Here is a 24173-nt window from a genome sequence, read left to right as displayed (position 1 = left end):
GCCGGTACCGGGGCGATGGCGGGGCCGGGGCCGGTGCTGGCGGCGGTGGCTGCGGCGGGGCTGTGGGCGCGGGGAGCGGCGGGCGGGGAGGTGTCGGCGGCGGCGGCGCGGCCCGGGGCGCTGGAGGAGGAGATCGTGTCGGAGAAGGCGGCGGAGGAGAGCCACCGGCAGGACAGCGCCAACCTGCTCGTCTTCATCCTGCTGCTCACCCTCACCATCCTCACCATATGGCTCTTCAAGCACCGCCGCGCCCGCTTCCTGCACGAGACCGGGCTTGCAATGATCTACGGTGAGGGGCGCCGGGCACCCCCATCCCGCACGCCCCCCCCCCCCCCCCCCCATTCCCCCGTTGCTCGGAGCCGGTCCCGCTCTGCATCGGGGCTGGTCCCCACCCGCCCCGTCCGTGGCACCGCAGCGGGTCCCTTCTCCGGTGGCCTCGTTCCGTGGGCACCCTCCCATGTGGGTGCAGGGGAACACCCGTATTCCCTGCCGGCTGCATCCCGGTCCCGCTCCCCCGGGGCTGCAGCGCTGGTGAAGCTGGTGGCATCCGGGGCTACCATGTGCCGGGTGGCCCCGCAGCTGTGTCACTGAGCACTGCTCCGGAGCTGAGAGTGAGGACTTGGGGCAGCACAGACCAGGCTTTGCCTTGCTTGGGAGCCTTGCATCTGCACGCTGGGGCTGGAGGTTGTGTTTCCATCCGGTGCTTGGAGTGCTTGCGTTACCAGGAGCTGTCTATGAGGAGTGGGGAGGCCGTTTGGGGAGATGCTGTCACCCTTTGCTGTGCTCAGGGACCCGCAGGCCCTATGTCCTGCTGCTCAGGGAGGGACCTGTGTGCATGAGCTCCTACTTTCGGGGTCCCTGCTGTGACAGGGTGAGGTGCTCCCACAAGAAGGGGAGCAGGTCTGTAGCTGCTTGGGTTTTGAGGCCAAGCTGTGACTTACTGAGGTGATGTGGGCTTGTGGAGCGGCCTGAAGTTACTGCATGGAGATGCCGTACATGGCTCTGTCCAGGTTATCCTGCATGGCTTGGAGTTCAACCAGAGCAGGGCTGGATGTTGTACTTGGGCAGTGATTAACACAGCCATGGATCCTCCTTCAGACAAGATGTGTTGAGTTCGGGGTTGAAAAGGTGTCATTGCTGAGTGCTGTGGTCAGTGCCTGTTCTCTGTGCCCTGACTCGGTGCTGGTGGCCAGACCCGGAGCAGTGATGTGACCGAGTCCCCTGCCCAGCAGGAAGCTTTGCTCCGAAGGCACTGACTTGCTGGGCCGTTGGCTTTTATGACACTCAATTCCAGTTAATTGGAAGAGTCCTTCCCAATGAAGGGGAGGAGACGCCTGTGTCAGCCCAGGGGCACACTGCAGCGCGCTGCCCTCATGGACTCCTGCAAGCCACCACTGAGGCACTGCTGGCCTCCAGCCCAGGGCAAGGGTTGTCACCTCCCCAGGACTGGAGCATGTGCTTCCAGGATAGAAGGTCTGCCTTCTCCTTCCACCCTGGGTCTTGCTGGCACATGGCCTTTCTATTCCTTTCATGCTTCCAAACTTGTTCTTCTCCTGGCGTTTTCTAACTCTTGGTGTTCTGTTCTCCCTGCCCCACCTGGATGCTCCCCTTGCTCTCAGGCTGTTTGATCTCCTGCTGATCTGTAAAACTCATCTTTTCTGTCTGCTCTTTCGCAGCCTGGGCTCAGGGAATTGCTGGGGAAACGTAACGTCACCCAGCTGCTCATGCAGAAAATCCCCAGCTCTCCCCCTCCTGCCACCGCTTTTGGCATCTGCTTCTCAGGTTGTAACAGCTGCCGTAGGAAAAGGGATGTGTCATTTCCCAAGCAGGGCTGAGGTGCTGTTTTAGAGTGACAACTTAAAAGCTGCAGGGAGCAAAGCAGGTGCTGCTGTTGCTTTGCTGTCCCTCATCCCCGGCGATGCTCTGGTCCCCCCTGTGATGCTCTGATCCCTCTATGATGCTCTGGTCCCCTTGGTGTTGAACTGGTCCCTCTGTGATGCTCTGATCTCTCTATAATGCTCTGGTCCCTCTGTGATGCTCTGGTCCCTCTGTGATGCTCTGGTCCCCTCTATGATGCTCTGGTCCCCTCTATGATGCTCTGGTCCCCTCTATGATGCTCTGGTCCCTCTGTGATGCTCTGGTCCCCTTGGTGATGCTCTGGTCCCTCTGTCCCTCTATGATGCTCTGGTCCCTCTGTGATGCTCTGGTCCCTCTGTGATGCTCTGGTCCCCTCTATGATGCTCTGGTCCCTCTGTGATGCTCTGGTCCCCTCTGTGATGCTCTGGTCCCTCTGTGATGCTCTGATCCCTCTATAATGCTCTGATCCCTCTGTGATGCTCTGGTCCCTCTGTGATGCTCTGGTCCCCTCTGTGATGCTCTGGTCCCTCTGTGATGCTCTGGTCCCTCTGTGATGCTCTGGTCCCCTCTGTGATGCTCTGGTCCCCTCTGTGATGCTCTGGTCCCCTCTGTGATGCTCTGTTCCCCTCTGTGATGCTCTGGTCCCTCTGTGATGCTCTGGTCCCTCTGTGATGCTCTGGTCCCCTTGGCGATACTCTGGTCCCCTCTCAGCCCCAGGGCAGTTCTGCAGCAGGGAAGCTGCAAAACAGACCCTGAATTCTGGGCAAGAGAAGCAATGTGTAAAAGCTTGGCTTTTTCTAATTAACACACCCACCACCCCCCCCCCCCACCCCAGACAACAAAATAAACCAACAAAATGAAGTCAAATGGAACTTCTGCACACCTCTTCCTGCCAAAACACATCAGAGTTCCCTTGATGGCTGTGCTTTTACTCTAAGTGAAAAGCTCTTGCTCCAGGTGGATTTATAGCTTATAAATCACCCTGTCAGCTCAGGGTTGATGCTCAAGAGCTGTATGGAAGCCAGAGTCATTACACAGGGACAGACAATAGGTGTTTAGCAGCCCCAGAGCTTCATCTGGGTGTTTAAAACGAAGCCCTCACCACTGAAGGTGATGAATTGAACCATTGTGTTTCAGTTCTCGTTGGGCTCTGGTGGTGGATGTGGCAAGAGCTTCTCTAGAAGCTGTTTTCTTGTTCCCACTCGGCCCCTGGCTCGCACATGTCTCCATTGCTCCTTGTCAGCATGAGTTCAGCTGCTCGCTACGTTTTCCTTTCCTCTCGGTGTCCATATTAATGCTCGCCTGGGGATGCTGTGTGCTTCCACTGCTGTTAAGTGCCTGCATGGCAATATATTAGTGTTCATTTAAAACCTTCCCTCGGAAACGTCCAGCAGCACCTAAAAAGTCAAAAAGAAAGCCCATGGGCTCTGGTTGTTTCTAATGGAGTTGGGAGGAGCGCAATGGAAACGCGCCCTGTGCATGAAAGAACTCAATTAATGGAGCAGCTTTGCCTTTAGCTTCCCTGCTCCCTGCAACTTTTGGCTGGCAGCTTCCTCCATGTCAGCTTCCCTGCGCTCAGCTCCCTCCCAGGGCTCAGCTCCGTGCCACTTTTGGCTGCAGGAGCATGTCCAGACTGGCAGGGAGGGTCAGGGCTTGCTGCTGGGAGAGCTGGAACCGTTTCCCAATGGTTCCTTACCCGGTCCCCTGGGCTCGGGGCAGGCAGCCTGAGCCCAGCGCTGGGGTTGGTGTCTGGAAAACCTTGGCATCTGAGTCGGGTTCGTTTCAAGTGCCTCCAGCGAGCATCGTTAGATGGGGAGGGTTGGTTAGGGACATGCTGTGGGGCAGATCTCTACTCTGCTGGGACGGGGGCATCTGCATGGTGACACAATGACCTGCGTGTTACAGGGTAAGGGAACACGTCTGATGTGGGGAGCCCCAAGCATGGGGGTCTCAGCAGATACTGGAGCTATCAGTCCCTTGTCTCTTATCCCACTCCAAGCCAGAGTGGGAATTCGGCTGCATCCGGAGCGTGGCTGGGAGCAGCTGCTTGGGTGAGTGAGACAGTGAGGACAAGCAGGGGTGCTATCAGATGTAGCTCTGCTTTGGGATGGGGATTAAGAGCAACGGAGGGTGAGTCAGGATCTCTTCTGAATTCCCAGCAGCAGCATCCGTGTCCGTCGTCCCTCCTTCCTCCTACAGAGCCTCTCATCTCAAAGTGCTGAGCCTGGGCAGTAAAGGGGTCGCTGGATGGGTTTCCATCTGGGAACAGGCTCCAGCAGCTTCCTGTGTGAAAGGAACACAAACCCAACTCTTTGAAAAGGCTTTAGAAGGCAAAGGGGGATGGGTTCAAACTGAACCAGGGGAAGTTCAGGTTGGAGATAAGGCAGAAGCTCTTCCCTGTGAGGGTGCTGAGGCGCTGGCACAGGGTGCCCAGAGAAGCTGTGGCTGCCCCATCCCTGGCAGTGCTCAAGGGCAGGTTGGACACAGGGGCTTGGAGCAAGCTGCTCCAGTGGAAGGGGTCCCTGCCCGTGGCAGGGGTTGCAGCTGGAGGAGCTTTGAGGTCCTTCCTAACCAAAACCAGGCTGGGGTCCTGTGATTCTAAACCGCCCCAGGCAGTGCTGGAGGGGGAGAGCACGGTGTGCCTGGTGCTGCCTGCTCCAGAGGAGCAGAGGAGCAGTTCTAAGGGCAGAAGGCAGAACCTGGGTGGGAGGTTGGGAACTGGCTGCAGGAGATGCTGAATGGCTCCGTGGTCTCCTGCCCAGGCTCTGCTCCCGGGGGATGGTGGCAGAGGAAGAGTTTGCTGTTCCCTTCAGTCAGTGAAAGCACGGAGCATGATTTTAACTCAGAGCGAAGAAGCAGGAGCGTCCTGGCAGGCAAATGGGGAAGCCTTCTCAGTGCTGCGGTCCCTGTTTAGTCCCCATGTGTCTGAAGGCTTCTCAGGAATGCGTGGTTCAGAGATGGGGTTGAGACCCAGGATTTCTGTGGTGCCTCAGCGCTGCCTTCATCAAGGAGTATCCAAACCCGTCTGTGCTGAAGGCTATGTGGAAAGGTGCCCTGTGGGACATCCCTGCTGCCCAGCCTGCGGATGTCAGGGAGCTCTGCCAGGAGAGCCCTCTGCGCTACAGGCGGGTGAGGAGCAGCCTGCACCGTGTGAATGCCATCGGTGTGGATGGGAGAGCTCCCAGCTCATCAGCCTGCTGGGAAAGTGCTTTCTGCATCGCTGGCTTGCACATTAACCCCAGGATGCTCCTGCCCAGCAGCGGAGCTGGGGCTGCCCTGGGGCTGCTGCTCATGGTGCAGAGCTGAGGCTCCCAGGGGGTGAGGAGCAGACCCGGGTGCTTGGCCTGGCTTGGGGAGCTTCCAGGGGTTTTATAGAGCAGGGATGGCTGCTGTGTGCTGGGGAAGCTCCTCAGTGCGGGAGGAGGAGGGACGGTGCTGCAGCATCTTCCGAAGGATGCTCGCTGTCCTCAAAGTGTTCGTGGCGTTCCCAGGTATCATTTTTAATCTCTTACCAAAATGAAGGGTTTAATGTATTTCTGTAGTGGCAAAACGTGATGCTGGCAGGTTCTAGGTGCAACGTGCACAGCTTAGGCACACGTGAGCGGTGCCATGCCCGGTTCCCCACCTGTGTGCCAGCAATGCCCTAAGAAAACCAGCGTGCCCTCTATGTCTGCAGTTTGCTGCTCTAAAACAAGGGGGTCTGACTCATTGCTGGGGAGCCAAAACCCATCAGGACCAGTCCATGGCCAGTGTTAGAAGGTCTGCATGAGCGCTGGCAGGTCTCCTGGGAGGACACCTAGGGTTTTATAGAATCATGGAATCAACCAGGTTGGAAAAGCCCTTTCAGCTCCTCCAGTCCAACCGTTCCCAGCACTGCCAAGGCCACCCCTAACCCATGGCACTGAGGGTGTGTGAACCCTTGCAGGGCCGGTGACTGCAGCCCTGCCCTGGGCAGCCTGTTTCAATGCCTGAGCACCCTCTGGGGCAGGAATTGTTCCTCAGCTCCATCTAAACCTGCCCTGGTGCAGCTTGAGGCCGGTTCCTCTTGCCCTATTGAGGCCTGGTCCGTGCGACCTCAAGGAGACCATGGCAGGTCTCACTGACATGTGTCCCCCCGCAGGGGTCCTGGTCGGCGTGGTCCTGCGCTACGGCATCCACGTGCCCAGCGATGTGAACAACGTGACGCTGAGCTGCCAGGTGCAGACCAGTCCTGCCACGCTGCTGGTCAACGTCAGCGGCAAGTACTACGAGTACACCCTGAAAGGGGAGATCAGCGCCCAGGAGCTCAATAACGTCCAGGACAATGAGATGCTGAGAAAGGTGAGGGAGCCGGTGACCGCAGAGGCGAGCGATGGGCACCTCTGTGGGGGATGCGTCCCGTAGCTGCTGCGTTATGTGCTTGTTTTCTCTCTATGTACATTTCACTTCTATCAGATTAGCATCAGCTGTAGCTTATAATTAGAACACAATGGAATGAAACTCCGGTTTCAGCTGATCTTAACTTAAGCTGGTTGGGCTCTGCACTGTGTCTCCAAAAGATGCCAGAGGCATCCTCAGAGTTGATCCGACGGCATCTCCTCCGGTGGGGGCACAGGCTTTCCTCCGTGTGTTTTATGTGACATCCTTATCTGTGTGTTGCCTTGCAAAGTGTTTGACTGTTGGGTTTTTTTTTCTCTCTTAACAGGTGACTTTTGATCCTGAAGTGTTCTTCAACATTTTGCTTCCGCCAATTATATTTTATGCAGGCTACAGCTTGAAAAGGGTACGTGCCTTTGCAGCTCCTGTGTTTTCAGTTCCTCTGCCCCCAGAGCATTCTTCATACTTGAACGTGCTTTCCTGCTTGCTCAGCAGGCTGTGGAGATGGGTATGGTTTTCCTCTGTACACGTGGGATTGTAGGAAGCAGGGCTGAGAGTGCCCCCGTCCATCTTGTCCATCCCTGGGAAGGGTCAATGACTTCAACCTCTCCCAGCATGGGTTTGGCAGGGGTTTGGAGGTCAGCTCTGGCCCGTTTCAGCCTCTGAAACACATCAGAGGGTGGGAATTCAGCAACTCTCTGGAATGCTGCTTTGGAAGCAGAGGAGAATGATCCTGTTTAGCTTGCGGGGGAAGGAAGGAGGAATGCTGCTGGGTTAGGAAATCAGTTACCAGGACTTAGAACAGCACCCTATTAAATACACAGGTATAAGAAGATGATGCATTCATGTTTATTAATGCTGCATCCACGTCTGCTGGTCTGGCAGTGTACACTCATGGGCACCGTTCAGCCGTGTTGGTGCAGCTCGTGGTGTCTGAGCAAGGTCCAAATAGCTGCAGAGCCTGTGTGGTGCCTGTGCAGGCTTGAAGGAGACTGTTAGCAAGTGTAACTCTTCCTTTTAATCCTCCTTCTAGAGGCACTTCTTCAGAAACCTGGGATCCATCCTGGCTTACGCCTTCCTTGGCACTGCCATTTCCTGCCTGGTGATCGGGTGAGTTACTGGAGCTGGTGTGGTTCTTGTGGAGGGCTTTGGAGGCTTCGAGAGCTCTGGCTGCTAATCCCAGCCCTGAAGGATCACACAGGCTCTCTGCCCCTGCTGCTCAGCAGCAGCCAGTAGTGCTATTCACCGGCCAAACGTCTGCTGTGCGCAGGGTGATTGCTGTCTAATTGCGTAGTGCTTTCTCAGCATCCCATCCGGAGCGGTTACACACCTGGCAAGGAAAGTTTCACACGTCCCTGAGGACTGTCTTGAATCAGGAACTTCAAACTGTTGAGAGCAGAGCCCTAAGAAGCATGAGACACAGGCGTAGAGGGCAGGATCGTAAACTCATGTCCTGTCCTTACTTGCTGGAAGCAGGTGCCTGGTGAGCACAGATGGTGTGTCAGGTTATTCACCCCTGTGTGCAAAGGGAGCTGGAGGATTCCTGCTCTGAACAGCAGCACGCAGGCAGGCAAAGGGGGTTTTCCACTGGGGAGTCCAATGGATTCAGGCAGACTCAGCATCTGCGTTAGCTGTTCCTCGCTGAGGGTTTCGGCCCTTTCAAAGTCAGGCCAAGGTCACCCCATTGAAACGTGCTCACGTGAGACATTGCAAAGAGATCAGGAGACCCCATGAGCCTGGATGCTCCTTTTCCTGAGCCATGTCGTGCTCATGGGGGACTTTCCACCCTGGTTCCGCGGGGGGACCGTGTACGTGGTCCAGCGTGAGATCCAGCACTCGCCTCCCAGACCGTGGCCTTGGGGTTTCACTGCACTCAGCTCAGTTCTTCGGTGCCCTGGCACTTGGATAACTTTAGGGGTTAATCTGGCAAATTCAAGGGAATCGAGTCCATTGGGGTGTCATTTTAATGCACTGATGAGATGAGTAATTGCCTCTTCTAATCACCAGCTCTGTCGTGTATGGCTGCGTGGCGCTGATGAAAGTCACTGGGCAGCTCGGGGGAGACTTCTACTTCACTGACTGCCTCCTCTTCGGTGCCATTGTATCAGCTACTGACCCAGGTATGTTAGATGGGGTTTTTTCCCCTCATTTTATCTACATTTTGATCTGGTTTGAGTTGGGGTGAAGAGGGGAAGACAGTCTTAAACACCTGCAAGTGTCCTCCTTCTGAATTTTGGAGTTCAATGGATGTGTGACCTTCTTAGAGGTCACATTTGCCTCCATGCCTTTTGATTTCCTTCCAATTACATGCAATAGACCTTCCAAACCTCTGCTTTCCCGAATCTTTGTTTGCAGCCATGTCCTGGCCAGTCTCTCTCTTGACTTCACTGGGTGTTGGGACAGGTCCACCATGTCTCTGCCATCCTGTGCTGGCAGCAGATGCAGCACAAGCACATGTGTCATGTTCAGTTGGCAGTCTTAGTTTAGTGGTAATCATAGACTGGATCTGGGTTGCAAAGTGGGGAGCACCTCTTGGGTGTGATGGTGCTGTGGTAGACCTGATGGCAGATGGGCAGAGGCCGGGCAAGGACCGCAGGTAGAAGTAATGCTTAGAGGTGCTGCAGGTGAGATGTTGGCATGGTATCCCTTCTTTAGGCTTCACAACAGGAACGTGAAGATTCCACAGGTAAAAATGGAACGTTTCCCTGTGCATAAATGTGTTAAACCCCCTTCAGTGTGCACAGCTGAGTGCCTGGATGCTATTTTAGAGGACTTTGATTGGAATTAGCTCAGCCCTCTGCAGCAGCCTGAGCTGTGCACCATGCACCACGTGTTACATCTCGCTTGCTCTAGATGTTGTGATGCTTTTGCAAGGCTGAGGCACAAAACCTGCTGCGTTTTGGTTCCCTTCTTGGAGCTGCTGGATCACGGAAGGGCTTGAGGGTTCTGTGGTCTCTGCCATGTGGCTGTAAATCACAAGACACCCTCTAATGCCTGGCTTCCTCCAGTTGGGTCTGAAATGTTCATACATCTGTGCTGGCATTTCCACTCTGTCAACCTGTGTTGAATCCAAGGATTTCCCTTGGAGTATCAGAGATGGAAGGAGAAGACAGGCATCGTCCTGGACAAACCTGCATCCTCCTGGCCTTCTGTAGGTGGAGGAAGGCTCTCCCTGATGCACCATGCCAAAGGCATCACGAAAGCTGGGTGGCTTGTGTTAGCGTGGTACTGTGGCCCAGTCCATGAGCTCAGACCTTCAGCAAGCTCAGGGCAGAGTTTGCTCGTGTCTGCCTGCTAAAGACTCAATAGACCCAATGCCCAGGGTGCATTGAAAAGGAGCAGGAGGGAAATGATAAAGCAAATCCTCATCTGAAAGGGCGGAAGGAAGGCTGGTGGAGGGAGCAGGAGGGGTGGCTGGCACCGTCGCGGCAGTGGCACAGATGTGCAGGAAGGCAGCTTTCTAAACCAGGGCGTTTTGTCTTTGACTGCACCAAAATAACGGCGCCTTTTTGAATGTCTTCTCTTGTTTTTCTGTTTGTCAGTGACTGTTCTTGCCATATTCCATGAACTCCAGGTTGATGTTGAGCTGTATGCCCTGCTCTTTGGCGAGAGCGTCCTCAATGATGCCGTTGCCATAGTGCTGTCTTCGTAAGTGTGCTCTGCTTTTACTTTCAGTTGTTATCCGTGGTACGTGTCAGGTGCTGGGGGACCTCCTGAAGAGGTGTTTGCAAGAGCAGCTTTCCATTTGGAGTGTCCCCAAAAGCTCTAGTGACCTCGTGACCACATTGGAGACTGCAGTTTGGGATTGTGGGCTGCCCTTACAGCTTCCCTCTGCATGATGGATAGTTCTGTTTTGCTTTTATGCCTGGTTGACCTAGTCAAGAGGAAGTTTTTCTGTCCCTCTGAAATGGGATCAACACCACATGTGCTTTCAAGCCTCAAGGAAACTCCTTGCTGCTGGCTTTGCTCCTCCCTGCCTGCCTTCCCATCCACAAATACCTGCCTTGGGTGAGGTGGGAATAGTTTCCTTTCTCTCCCCGCTTTCTGTGCATCAAGAAGATGGTATTTCTTACTGAGTGAAATACCCTGCCCTGAACACATGCTGCCTTTCTAAAGAGTATTTGCTATTCTTTAACATCTTCTGTCCTCTGCATGCAGGACGTGTTTGATCTGCATTTTCACCGTGTAGCCATCATGGCACTTTGTTTGGCACTGTATGATATCTGCAGTGGTGACGGGTCCACGTATAGCTCAGACTAATGCAGGAAATAGGTCTGGAATACTTGTCACTCCAGCATGCTGCTTGTGTGGGTTTTCCTAAGGTGGAGGCAGCAAATAGCATCTTGTGAGCTGCGTATCCCCAGTTGTAGGCACTGAACTGAGTGCTTCTGTTGAGGCTTCTGGAGCTCTTTGTATTGCTCGCTCTGGGCTTTATGCTGGATGTGTCCCCACTGGGGTGAGGGTAGATGCTGCACAGCCAGGTCGTGTTAGAAAGGGATCCCAAGTGAGGAAGGGATGGGGTCTTCCAGCCTGTGCTGGGAGGTTCTGGGTGGGTTTAGCATCAGTGTGGTGCATCTCCATACACGGAGGTGACCGCATCACCTCTCGCCCTGTTTCAGTGCCAGCTTTGTAGCTGTTGCTCTGATTTCCTGCCTTCCTCTTCCCACAAGCTGAGTTCCATCCACCCCCTGCCTGAAATAAGGTAATTTGCACCAGAACAGCAGCTCTGAGCTGCAGGCAGCAGTTATTTTGCTGCAAGGCTTTAGTGCAGCCCAGCCCAGCAGCATGCTGACCCCTTCAGGGCTCCTCGCCAGTTAACCTGTGCCTGTTTCAGAGCTTGCCATGGGCTTTGTCTTCAGGGTCACTGTAAGCAGCATAGGGCAGCCCCATCAGCACGGTGGCTATTGGTCAGTGCAGGTGTCTCCACTTGGGCACAAGCACATCTTGAGTGCAAGGAGGAGAGCTCCTACAAGAGCAGCCCCTGTGCCAGGGGAGGACAAGGAGCTGGGACTCCTGCATTGCTTGTGCCAGGAGCTGGGTGCCCACAGGGCTCCTCTCCTCCCTGCTTCCAGTCCTGGACAAACATTCCTGTGTTTGGGGAGCAGGATCCGCTGCTGGTTCCTGCCTTTCTGGTCCTGCCTCGTGCTGGTTTGGTGGCTGGGAGGTGGTTGCAGGATGAAGAGGAATTGAGCACAGAACCGAAAGCCAGTGGGCAGCGAGGTGCTGGGGATGCAGTTTGGGAGCAGGGAGGGGAATGCAGCTGCAGGGTCTCTACCTGCTTCTTCCCAAGGGAGGTTTCACAGGGGCTGAATGCCACAGAGACCCCCATGGGCAGGGACAGGGGGCATAAAGCTGGCGCTGATGTCTTATTAGTGATGCAGAAAGCAGAACCAGAAGGAAAACTGCTAAGAGGTAAAAACACAAAGCCAACATCCAAACAGTCGGTTGCGGAGGGGAAATGAAACCAGTCTGGGTTTATAAGAACAAAACCCCAAGCCCCAGAAGAGCATGTTGGGGAATGGGAAGTGTCAGATGGGATTGACAAACGCAGTTAAACCACAGTGTACATCGTGCAGTGTCAAAGACAATGCAGGAGAAGGAAAGGTGTTAAAAGCAGGGAAGTTGAGCAAGGGAAGTGACCCCTGACGTTGGTGTGCAGTTAAGGGAGAAAGCTGCAGGATGTGTGCATGAGGCAGTAACTTTCTGTTCCAGCAGAACTCAGGAGGTTAAACAGCAAAGGTTTAAAGTTCACATCCAAGAGTCTGAACGGAGCTGGCTGAGGGATTGCCGACTGGAAGTTAATGTTTTCTGTAAGCTTACATCCAAGAAAGGGATGTGAGGAGTCCGTAAATGGGGTTTAGAATCGTAGAATGGTTTGGGATGGAAAGGACCTGAAGATCATCCAGTTCCAACCCCATTTAGGAGGTGGATGAAGGCCCCCCTGTATCTCAGCCCTTCCAAGTAAAACAGTGGGAGGGCTCAGCTCACCGGAGCCCGGAGGGAGCAAACCCATTTACCATCCCACCACAAAGGCCTTTAGAAGTTTGGTGGGTGAGGATGAGCGTGCTGCTGTTGTGAACCAGCCCTGTGCCCTTTGACTTCCTGCCCTGCAATCTTTCACTTCAGAGCTCAGAACAGTGCCAGATAAATGCAGTGCACATTAAATGTGGTAAAGCAGAGTAAGTTATAGCTCTCCAGGGGATATTCACATCAGCCACCTCTGTGGAGTCAATGGAGGCTTCCCACTGGGATGCTTTGTGGTTGCAGAGTGCCTGCCTTTATAGAGCTGGTGCCAAACCCCCAAAATCCCATCATAAATGATGGACTGTCACTTAAGCAAATGCATTTGCAGGAGATGGTGCAAGAGATGGGCTTTGGTTTGATGCTCTCTAATGTCTAGAGCGAGCAAGTGCAGAGCTGTGCCTTGGAGGGGTGGCTGAACAGCAGGTCAGGAGCGAAGGGGATCCCAAATTGCCTGGGATGGGGTGGGAATGCTGCTGCTGCATGCTTTGATCCCAGAGGAACTGCAGTGTGGGACTTGGGTTTTGCCTCCCTGGTTTCTCAGGCTCGATGTTGGCTTATGTAGCTTTGTGGAGGTGCCTCCCCATCCAGACTAAGGGCTGTTCTGTTCTTGTGTGTGCTCTCCCTCCCTCTTGTAGCTCAATTGTTGCGTACCAGCCGGCGGGTGACAACAGCCACACGTTCGATGTCACAGCCATGTTCAAGTCCATCGGGATCTTCCTGGGGATATTCAGTGGCTCTTTTGCGATGGGAGCAGCTACCGGAGTCGTGACAGCTTTAATATCCTTTTGTTGTGTTTTCCCAAGCGTTTAGAGAGCTGCTTCTGTTGCTGTGCTGCATCTCACCCAGATGCAGCACTGCATGGTTCTTTGCCTTACTGCATCAAAGGCAGTGCCGTAGCTTCCTTAGGGGCAGGCTGTGTAGCGCTGCTGTGCTGCACAAGTGAATTTGCTGTGCTTTTAGCCTCCAGTTCCTCTCCAAATTGTCCTTAACCATCTGCAACGTCACCAAGTTCACCAAACTTCGGGAGTTCCCGTTGCTGGAGACGGGCTTGTTCTTCTTGATGTCCTGGAGCACGTTCCTGCTGGCTGAAGCATGTGGCTTTACAGGCAAGCTCCAGCACAGCCCTGTGTCCGGGATGGAGATCTGCAGGGATGATGGGGCTGTTGAGTTCTGCTTCTCCCAGTGTTGATGGCAGCCAGAGCTCTCCCTCTGCTTTATTTATTCTGGGGTTATTGCATTAAACCCCCTGTGCCTTTCATGATCAGGAGTCTAACGTGATGCTCTGCTCCCCAGGTGTGGTGGCTGTCCTCTTCTGCGGGATCACACAGGCCCATTATACCTATAACAACTTATCTACAGAGTCCCAGCACAGAACTAAGCAGGTAAGAGCTCTTCAGCCTCTCTAAGTCTCAAGTCCATTATCTTTTCATCCCCTCTAGCCACAGTGAGGTGCATCTGTCTTGCTACAGATGGGTTTTATGAGGAAGAAGTATTTACTGCGTGATGGATGGGCTCCTGTGTGTTCCCTGTTAAACCTCGGGTGTCTCACTCACTTTTAATATGTGTTTCTCTTTCAGTTGTTTGAGCTGCTGAATTTCTTGGCAGAAAACTTCATCTTCTCCTACATGGGACTCGCACTGTTCACCTTCCAGAACCACGTCTTTAACCCTACCTTTGTGGTGGGGGCTTTCGTATCCTTTGGAGCCCATTGTATAAGATATAAATAGCAAAGGGAGAGGTTCCTCATTCCCAGGTTGTGTTTTTCTCTCTGATGTGTGGGGTTTTCCCCAGTCAGCCTGGCTTTATGTTTAGAGGGGGATTTCTCCCATGGAGTGGTGCCTGTGCTGCTTACTTGAAGGAGATGGAGATTCTTCTCCCATCTTTGCTTTTCATCCCCCTGTCTTCTCTCCCTTCATTCAGATGAATTCTGGGCATTCAGATCAGCTGCTGCAGGGACTCCTGTTGGATGTGAGCATGGTCCGAAGCTCCAGGCTTTGTTATGTGCCAGGAGTGGCTTTGAGAATGGGGACTGCCCATTGTAGCCATTTATTTCCTGTTATTGGCTTGGTTAACCCTGGTTAAAAAAGCCCTTTTTTGCTCAAATAGCACAGTTAAGGCTACAGTAGTGATGCTGTGAGGAAGGATTTCCCCTTCTACAAGCTGATGTTAATGGAAACAAACTCTCAGCCCAAACCCAAGGATTTTGAAGGAATGTTTTCCATAACCCAGGGAAGCCGGTTCAGGTGTGCAGCATTACTTGCACCCTTTGCCCACCCTGAGGTTTATGGTGCTGCGTGCGATGTTGTTATCTTTGCCAGTGCTGGCGTATAAGGCTTGCAACGGGGTCTGCTGGATTCCCCCGGGAGCCTGGGGGATGGAGGGAGTGAAGAACATGGGGAATGCCATTCAGGTGGTTAGGCTGAAATTGTGTCCTCTTCAGCAGGAGCTGACTCACTGCTGAGATAGCTCATTCACGAGAGGGATCATGAAATGCATCTCTTATGCAAATTAATGATGCTCAGGACAGCACATGAAAGCTGGAAGCATTTTCCATATTATTCAGGGCTGCTCTGAATACTGGCTCCGAGATTATTTTTGCCATCTGGGTGCTGGTATTAAAAGACACAGCTTCAGAGATAAAAAGCAATATGAAGGGGCTGGTGCTTCTCCTATCTCACGGGCTATGAAAACAGAATGAGTCCCAGCTTCTCTTTTTTGTCCTTCTCAACTGCTGCTGCTTTCATTTTGCTGAATAATCTTTGGGAATGAGACTTGGCTTCAGGCTTCAAACCCAGCTGTGAAGTGTGGGGTGCCAGGGGCTGTCAGAGGAGCTGTGGTAGCAGTGATGACCTGAGCTTCACAGAGGACAAATAATTCTTGGGGTGGAAAAAGGAGCTGGCAGGGGGAAGCAGACGATGGGGAATGGTGTTTTTACTCTCCTCTCACTCCTCTATCCTGTCCTCTCATCGTTCACGTGTTTATTTGTGCTTGTCTCCATGTGATATTCCTGACTTGCAGTGTGTGCTTTGCTTTGGGGAGGCAGTAGCACGCTCTGCCCACTCTGCTGTAGCACTCAGAGCAGGGTGGTTATCTTTGCAGCCAAAGGACCAGGGTTTCTGAGGCTCCCCAGCGTTTCCGCCTGCTCTGTGTGCAGAGGTGGGTTGTGATGGGAGGCACAGGAAGAGCTATTTCCTTAATGTGTGCAAATACAGCTTGCTATCTTCCTAGGAAGAGCTGCCAATATTTACCCACTGTCATTTTTACTGAATCTGGGGAGAAGAAATAAGATAGGAACAAATTTACAGCACATGATGATGTTTGCTGGTACGTTATCGCATCCCTGCCTCCGACCGCGTGGCCCATCTGCACTTCCTTGCCTCTGAGCCCCTGGAAATAGTCCTTATTTAACTCTAAGTCTCTTACAGGCAGTGTCTGGAGGAGAGACTGGTCAGGAAAGGGCTCCCTTTGGCTGGGTGGTGTGAATACCTTGTTCTAGGGTGTAGGAATGAGCTCTTCCTGCCTTGTGCTTCGGTGCACAGCATAGGGCAGGAGGAGGGATTGCCTTTCTGGGCTGGTGGTAACCCCAGCTTCACAGGGAATGCTTAAGCTTAAATCATCACTGTGAAAGTGCTGTGGTCTCCTCCAGTGGTGGATATCACCGAATCATGGAATGGTTTGTGTAGGAAGGGACCTTAAAGCTCCTCCAGCTCCAACCCCTGCCCCGGGCAGGGACCCCTTCCACTAGAGCAGCTTGCTCCAAGCCCCTGTGTCCAACCTGGCCTTGAGCACTGCCAGGGATGGGGCAGCCACAGCTTCTCTGGGCACCCTGTGCCAGCGCCTCAGCACCCTCACAGGGAAGAGCTTCTGCCTAAGAGCTCATCTCAGTCTCCCCTCGGGCAGGTTAAAGCCATTCCCCTTGGCCTGTCCCTACAGGCCCTTGTCCGAAGCCCCTATCAGAGGGGTAGGACCGCTTGTGGGGCAGCACTGCTGTAAACCCTGGGTGGGGAAGCCTGCGATGGGGGCTGCTGTCAGTGCTGTGGGCTCACACAGCTCCTCCACCATCCCTTTGCTGGCAGGGCTGCGAGGAGCCATGGCGTTCGCCTTGGCCATCCGCGACACGGCCACGTACGCCCGGCAGATGATGTTCAGCACCACGCTCCTCATCGTCTTCTTCACTGTGTGGGTTTTCGGCGGGGGCACCACGGCCATGCTGTCCTGCCTGAACATCCGGTGAGTCAGGGGCTCTCTTGCTGCAGCACATCCCCTCCCTCATCCTGCTCTCGCATGGAGGTGCTCAGTTCGAAGAGACGGGAGGAAGGACACGATCCTCCCCTTGGGACCGCAGCCACGTACCCACCTGGCATCGCCCGTGCTAACCCTGTGCTTCTTGTCTCCTCCACAGAGTCGGTGTGGATGCGGATCAGGAGAACGTGGTGAGTGCGGTGCTGCTGGGCAGGAATTGGCAGGGGTTACGTGAAGCCGGTCCCTGCTCCGCTCCCTTCTGGCTGTAGGAGACTTTTTAGCTCCTCTGGGGAAAGGGGTTGCAGTCAGTGGGAGTGAGGATGTTTCTGTGCTCTCTCTGGTTATAATGAGCCTTCCTTTTAGTGACTTGTTAGGGAGGGCAGAGAAAACTTCCTAGTCCACATTACTGCTGGGAGCAACGCTCCCACATTGCAGGGAGAGACTGCAATGGATTCAGCCCTTCTCTGGCTGGGTTTGAAATAAACACCAAAATATGCATGACATGGAGGCTCTCTGCCTCATCCCGGTATCCAGAGCAGTACAGAAACACCATTTACTGCCTCATTTCATGTAGCATCTTCTGCCCCACTTGTACGTTTCCCCCCCTCCCTGTTTCCCGTGGGTAGCTATGTGGCAGTTCAGGAACCACCAGCCACGCTGAGATAAATGCTGGAGCATCAGGAGTTTCCCTGCAGCCTGGTCATGCTGTGGCTCTGCTTGATGGGTTCTGCACCTTGGAGGTGCCTTGTATTCAGAGCCATTTATTGGGCTTTTCACCTCCTGGGCAGAAAGCATCAAATGCTGAAGGCGGCCCAGAGCCATGAATCTGAAAGCCAGATTTCTGTGGAATGTGTAATTGTGTTCACAGTGCCCTCCAAACAGTTCTGCATTCTTTACTCTGACTAAAAGGAAGCCAGAGGTCCCCATCACACGCAGTGATTTGCATACAGAAGTCTCAGGCGAGGTTTGATGGAGATTGGACCTGTCAGTCACTACGAAATGTGAAGCCTGGATGCAGCCCCTGGCTCCGAGGCACTTTAAACCTCAGGGCCAGGAGCTGGAAGGCTCTAGCAGAAAGAATGCTTTGATACCACCTCCCTAAGGCTGCTCTGCGCTGCTAAATGCAGTGTGTGCTGGAAGCACCGCAGCCTGCTGTGGTGTGAGCATCCTTATGCTCTCCTAACCCATGGGTTTCTTCTGAAGGGGTGATGGAAGGTGTGCGTCTTCTTCCATCCCCCTGGGACAACCTGGAGCCTCCTGGCCCTGCTGGAGGTTGTGGCACGTTTCCCTGCTGCTGTTTAATGTCTGACTCTCCTGCAGGGTGTCCCGGAGAGCGAGAGGAGGAGTACGAAGGCAGAAAGCGCCTGGCTCTTCCGCATGTGGTACAACTTCGATCACAAGTATCCTTGTGTGCTGGGTCAGATCCTGTCTGCCCCAGCAGCTCTGCTGGCCCGGGGCATGGCTCGCTCCCTGCTTAGCAGAGGAGCCAGCGTTTGCTTTCCTGTGACACTGCTGGGTTTCGGTTTGCACCTCCTCGTGTCTGTGGCTGTGAGAAACGGCCATTTCCATCCACCTTTAGGGGGGATGCTGCAGCAGCTCAGGTCAAAGCTCGTGTCTGCAGGGCTGGAAGCCCAGGGACCCTCGATCCTGGTGGCAGGTGGGCAGGAAGGGCAGGGGTCCTCTCTTGCTGGATCAGTTCCCTCTTCCCTTTCAAATGCTTTGCCATCAATTAGTGGAGGAGCAATTTGCCACAATGAGAGGCATGGGACAAGTGATGCTGCGAGGCCTTTTCTTACCAGGGCTATGTCTGGTCCACTCATGTCCCGCTGTGGTTATATTCACATCGCTCATTCCTATGACTTTTGTGCTTCCAGGGACTTGTTTTTCTTCCCTTCCTGCGATTTCCTGGGGACACGGAGTCCCTCCCTGCTGCCCCTGCATCCCACCCCTCGCCTTGCCAACATCGCCCTATTCCTCTTTCTTCCTTAACCCCCTCTGTAGCTATCTGAAGCCTCTGCTGACACACAGCGGGCCGCCGCTGACCACCACACTGCCAGGGTGCTGTGGGCCCATTGCCCGGTGCCTGACGAGTCCACAGGCGTACGAAGTGAGTCTCTTGGTGTCCTTTCCGTCATGGGTGGGTGGACTTTGGCATGTTCCTATTTCAGCGTAGCTTTCGGATGCTGCTCTGCAGCCTCGAGCTCGGAGCCTTGGTAGGGAGATCAGAGACTGGTGCTGAGGGATGAGCTAATACATAGAATCATGGAATGGTTTGTGTTGAAGGGACCTCAAAGCTCCTCCAGCTCCAACCCTGCCACGGGCAGGGACACCTTCCACTAGAGCAGCTTGCTCCAAGCCCCTGTGTCCAACCTGGCCTTGAACACTGCCAGGGATGGGGCAGCCACAGCTTCTCTGGGCACCCTGTGCCAGCGCCTCAGCACCCTCACAGGGAAGAGCTTCTGCCTAAGAGCTCATCTCAGTCTGCCCTCGGGCAGGTTCAAGCCATTCCCCTTGGCCTGTCCCTACAGGCTTTTGTCCAAAGCCCCTCCCCAGTAGGTTCCCTTTAGGTTCCCTTTAACCAGCACTTTCCCCGTTTGTTGCCCAGAATCAGGAGCAGCTGAAGGACGACGACTCTGACCTCATTTTGAACGACGGGGACATCAGTCTGACCTACGGGGACTCCACTGTCAACACCGACTCGGTGGCATCCAGCGGCACATCCCGGCGCTTCGTGGGCAACAGCTCGGAGGATGCGCTGGATCGGGAGCTGGCTTTTGGGGACCATGAACTCGTAATCCGAGGCACGCGCCTGGTCCTTCCCATGGACGATTCAGAGCCCCCATCAAACGTCCTGGATAACGCAAGGCACGGTCCAGCATAAGGTTGCTTGGTTTGATTGACAGTAATAGTTGCATATATGATCAAGAAATATGTACTACCTAAAGTCTAATGCATGTCTCGAAATGTCTAAGCTGTATAAATATTATTTATATGGTGTCAGAAGAATATAAATATTCTCTGCCAAGCACTTGTAAAGAACAAGCTGCAAATTTAAGTTAAAACTGTGTTGACTGCACTGTGTAGGGTGGAACTGTTTTAGCATAAGAGTCTTTTGCACACAGTGAGCTTCTTTAATGTGTGGTTTGACAAAGGGTTTAGTTCCCAGCGGGGTGAGTAAAGGAGCTGACTCCCTGTTCATGCTTTGAGGCGGGGAGAGGAGGCTAGGGGAGAGGTGAGCGGTGGAAATCGCTTTCTGTTCAGATGAGGATTGTTACCTTTTATTTTGGTCTCAGATCTTCGGGTAGTCGCGTTTGAGATGTTTGAGCCAGAAATAAGCCACGCACCCTCTCAGCGGGCAGTAGCTGGTGCTAAACTTGTTCTAAACTTGTTCACTTTGTGGGAACCTGAGCTGGGATGTGGAAACCTCCTGCTTTCTGGTGCCCTGCTGCCCGAGCCCTGCTCTGTTTAGCAGGCTAATGGCACACACGCTGGCCAAAGCTGATGCTCGGATGAGAGCAGGAGGGAGGGATGGTTTGTGCCTGTAGTCGTGTAGTAGAGGAGAAGGAGCTGATCCCGCAGATTTTAGGGCTGAGTCCATCTTTGAGCTGGGGCTCAAGCCACCATCAACTCCTCAACTGGCAACGCCATTCCACGTTTTGGGAAGTGACTGTGTCTTTGTGTGCTCCAGTCCCTCCTCCTGCAGTCACAGATGTAGCTGAGGTGTGCAGGGCTGCACCACGGGGCCGTGGAGCTTGGCCACCTCAAACACAAGCTTTACAGCTAAAGATTGACGCGGTACCTCCGGCCCTCTCCAGGGGCATTCACTGAGCATCGAGGTGGTACTTGACGGGGAGTTGCCCATCCGTCCTCTTGTAGAGTCAAAACCCATTGCACTTTGTGTCCTAACTCCTTAGCATGCTGCCTGTCTGCAGTACCCACCCCGGCTCGCTCGTGGCTCTTACCGTTGAATGAGAAATGTTTGCAAGTTGATGGTTTTGGGTTTGAGTTTGCGTTCCAATTCTTCTTTTCCAAGGAAGAGCACAGAACAATTGGCGATTCCACGCTCGTGTTAAAGGGTTTACTGTCGCTATGGGAAATGGCTAAAAGTGCAGTGAAGTTAACCCTGACACCCTTCTTTTTCTGCTGGCAAGGGGGAATCACAGCAGTTTCCTGTATGTAATGTTGTTGTCTGGTTTAGCTCCAGTTTGGCTACACAAACCAGTCAGGGTTACCGGTGCACTACAGGCCTGTTCTGGAGTTAACCCTCTCCAGAGGGCTTCAACAGAGCTGTTTGAAAAGAGACGAGATGGAAAAGAGCTGGGTGAGTCCGAGCACTCCCATTAGGTTTCCTTGGAACAAACTGCACCTCTCAGGATGCGACCTTGAGACCTCACAGCAGTGTCCCCATGGCTGTTTTCCCCAGCACCACCTGAGAGCTGGCGGAGACAGGAAGTTTCAAGTGTGTGTATATATATATATACACTTGAAATGTATATATATGTATATATACACACTATATATATATATATAGTTGAGAAAAGAAACTTACACTTTCTGTTTGCTTTTTCATTTTCTCAGGTCTCAGTAACATTGCCTTAAATTGACGGACGTGAAACTGAATGATTTTGGCAGTTTAACCCCCAAAAATGCTTTCTTTTTCCTTCTGAACAAAACATGTCAGTGTTGCCATAGGACTCCTCTAAGAAGGGGGGAGGCTCTGTTAATATATAGATAGGGCATCTTCCTTGCACCGGTAAGCGGCAGTCTTGCTGTTGACGTAGCTGTTGGATTAGTGCTAGCCTCTTTGTTTCCTACTATGCAGGAATTCCATGAAGTGTGCATTTTCTATGATGTCTGTAACTTAACTTCACGTGTTTAAAAAATAACAAACCCAAAAAAGTAAAAAAAAAAACCCAAAAGTAAAAAAAAAACCCCACAATAGGTACCTGTTGCCTTTAGGTTCACTGCATCACTTCGACATCCTGTTCCTCGTTCGGTTTGCCTTTTCACAGAGGTATGCTAAAGAACTACCTCTTGGTTTTTCCTGTGGCATCTGGCTGTGAATCCCATTTACAAAGCTGGTGCTGGTGCAGGATGGTTCTGCTCTGGTTCTGTGAACTTAAGATCCATAGAACCAGCACTGTTGTGAATAGTCCTGGTGCAGGCATGCATCTAAGCCAAAATTCAGGAATGATTTAGTAAATGACTTGGATCCCTCCTCAGCTGGGTGTTTTCTTTATCCTGCTGCAGCAGAGGACGCTCGAGTGCCTGGTTTCCAGAGGCACTGATGGGTCGTGCTGCAGGTGAAGTTAAGGGTACCCTGGAGACCCTTTGCCAAATGGATAAGACAGCCCCGAGGAGGCAGTAACAGCACCCGCGAAGAAGAAGGTGCCCTTCTGTAAATTGAGTTTTCATGGCTTTTTGCACATGAAAAAGCATTGTAGGTAAAGTTCTGATTTGTCCTGGTACTGTCGATGTGTGTGGTAATGGCATTAACTCCGTAGTTGTGGTGTTTGTGCAGCTGATGTGTGATAGCTGATGATCACTATTGGACCTTCTGTTTACACTGACTAAATCCTTTCCTGTTGCGTTGTACTGTGAAAGAAGGATTATGGGCTATAAAAGATGATGATGATGATTATTTTTTTTCTGGAATTGTGTGTACAGTTTCATTAATTCCCACGGAAATAAATCTGTAGCAAAGTGATGACGTGCTGCTTGGCCTTCTCAGCTGTTTGTCCATGGCCTTTGGCCACTGGGTAAGGCACAACATAGGGTGTTTGCCAGCTCGAGGCTGCTGAGCTCTCGTGGGCTTTCACGTCCTGTGTTCTTGTTGAATTTGCAGGTTGTTCTAGCCTCATCTGAACCATACTTTTGATGCTGTGTGCTCTCAGAGCAGCTGAAGAGGTTAGTTGTTCAAGTGCTTTACAGTCCTTCAATATAGAAGGCACCTAAACCTGGTTCTGAGGCCTGTGATTCAGAAAGGACAACCTTTGGCTTTTGGATGGTGTAAAAGTACATTGTTCATGGCTCTGTATCACTGCAGCAGGATAGCCCCTGAAACCTCCTTAAACACTTGTCTCCCATCCATAGCAGCAGGCAGTGAGGGGATTCGGTTCTGCTTCCCAAAGGGACCGTGGTCCTCCTGTGGGAAGCTGAGTCCTGAGCTCTCAGGCTGGGCTCTGCCAAAGCCTTGACTGCAGCTCACAAAGGTACCATGAGTCTGCGAGCGAGAAGGGCTCATCCAGCATCCTGCTGGTTATGGGTGCTCTGTGCTACTGAAGTCACAGGAGTGGGACAAGAGACAACGGTGTTATCTTATACTGTTAAATGATGCTGATCACGCACCTCTAAACCCTGGCAATCAGGGTAAACACCATTAGTCCTGCTGCACACACACTGTGCCTCGTACTTGGGCATGTAACTAAACCAAACGTAGTTTAGCAATGCCTTTTAACCTCTTCAACCTCACAAGCCCTCAAAAGAAGTGCAGCGCCGCCTTGGCAAATGAATTTTTATCTTGAAATAAGGTATGATCCTGGCCCTTGGGCTCACCATTGCTGAGGTGCTTCCTCCAGCATCCAAAAGGTAATCGGGACCAGAGGATGCAGGCAGGAATTCTCTGGGATGGGCTTGCTGTACCCATGTCATTTCAGCCATGGTGAAAGGATTCTGGATAGGTGCTGTCCAAAGGCACTGGGAGGAGGAAGGAGGCAGATCCCTGCATGCCCTGGGGAGGGGATGCACTGCAGGTCGGTGGGTAGAGCCCCCACTGGCTGGCTTGTCCCCATTACATCAGTTCAGTGGAGGTTGAGCTGATGAGGGACAGCTTCCAGTCAAGCTATCGCAGCGCGTGGTTTGTGTGGGGATCACCAAAGTGCTGGGAAATGGGAGAGTGCTGGGGTTCTACAGCCCCCCCAAAGCACAGGGCTGTTTCTAAAGCGATGCTGTATCCTCACACCCAAGGCACGGACAGCATTTGGCGGCTCTCTGCCTTTGTGCCATGCTGGGGAAGCATTTATGGGAGGGAAAGTAAAGAAGCAGCAAGCTTTTGATTCCTCTTCCTTACCTCATGCAATGAGCTCTTGTCCTTGCTGGCTCCTCTAGGTGGCAATATTGGAGAGGACAGTAGTTGTCCATCACCACCGTGTCCCTGCAGGCCCTGTGTCCACCATCCAGAGGCCTTCTCCATCCCCTCCATGGTCGCTATGCACTATCCATCTCCAGGCTTTACCTGCAGAAAGGAGAAGAGACCCTGCTGCCTCACTGACTGCTCTTCCAGCCCGAGCCCCTTTGCAGTCTGGAGGCAGTTGAGGTGATCTTGTGCCAAAGACTGTACGTAGGGATCAGAGAAGAGTTTGGGTTGGAAGGAGCCTTCAAAGATCATCTAACCAAGGTGCGTGTGGATGACCGTAGCTGTGGTGCTTCAGCTCAAGAGAGCAGAAAACAGGAGACATACAGAATATTTGAACAGGAATTGGGGCTATATTCTATATTCTTTTGTCATTTGCAGCATCTACATGCAAACTAATGAAGCAAAGGTCCCATCCATGCAACCAAAATGAGGACTGAGCAACAAGAAAACAAAGGACATCCCCCCCCTGCAATCCTGCATTCCCCTTGAAGGCCAGCTGCTTGTTGCTGTTCTTTCCCCACTGTTAGGCTTTCAGAGTCAGGAGTTTAAGCTTAATAGT

The 24173-nt window shown here is 53.0% G+C and overlaps 1 protein-coding gene across 1 annotated transcript; it reads left to right on the top strand.

Annotated features, from left to right (window-relative positions):
- On the top strand, window positions 1-19555 carry SLC9A6 (solute carrier family 9 member A6). Its single transcript, XM_061446224.1, has 16 exons — window positions 1-289; window positions 5978-6177; window positions 6542-6619; window positions 7247-7323; window positions 8221-8333; window positions 9756-9861; window positions 12873-13019; window positions 13243-13343; window positions 13531-13619; window positions 13815-13928; window positions 15450-15561; window positions 16314-16467; window positions 16640-16670; window positions 17800-17879; window positions 18481-18586; window positions 19085-19555. Exons 1-16 carry the CDS (start codon window positions 16-18, stop codon window positions 19358-19360), a joined length of 2058 nt encoding a protein of 685 aa, XP_061302208.1. The 5' UTR covers window positions 1-15; the 3' UTR covers window positions 19361-19555.
- The last annotated feature ends 4618 nt before the right edge of the window (window positions 19556-24173 follow it).

The sequence above is a fragment of the Pezoporus flaviventris genome, unplaced genomic scaffold (genome assembly GCF_033815535.1).
Source record: "Pezoporus flaviventris isolate CSIRO_AGI_PZ_B2104156 unplaced genomic scaffold, CSIRO_AGI_Pfla_v1 ptg000005l, whole genome shotgun sequence".
In the NCBI taxonomy this organism is placed as follows: domain Eukaryota; kingdom Metazoa; phylum Chordata; class Aves; order Psittaciformes; family Psittacidae; genus Pezoporus; species Pezoporus flaviventris.
Note: the sequence above shows the minus strand (reverse complement) of the source record. Positions and strands in the feature narration are given on the sequence as shown.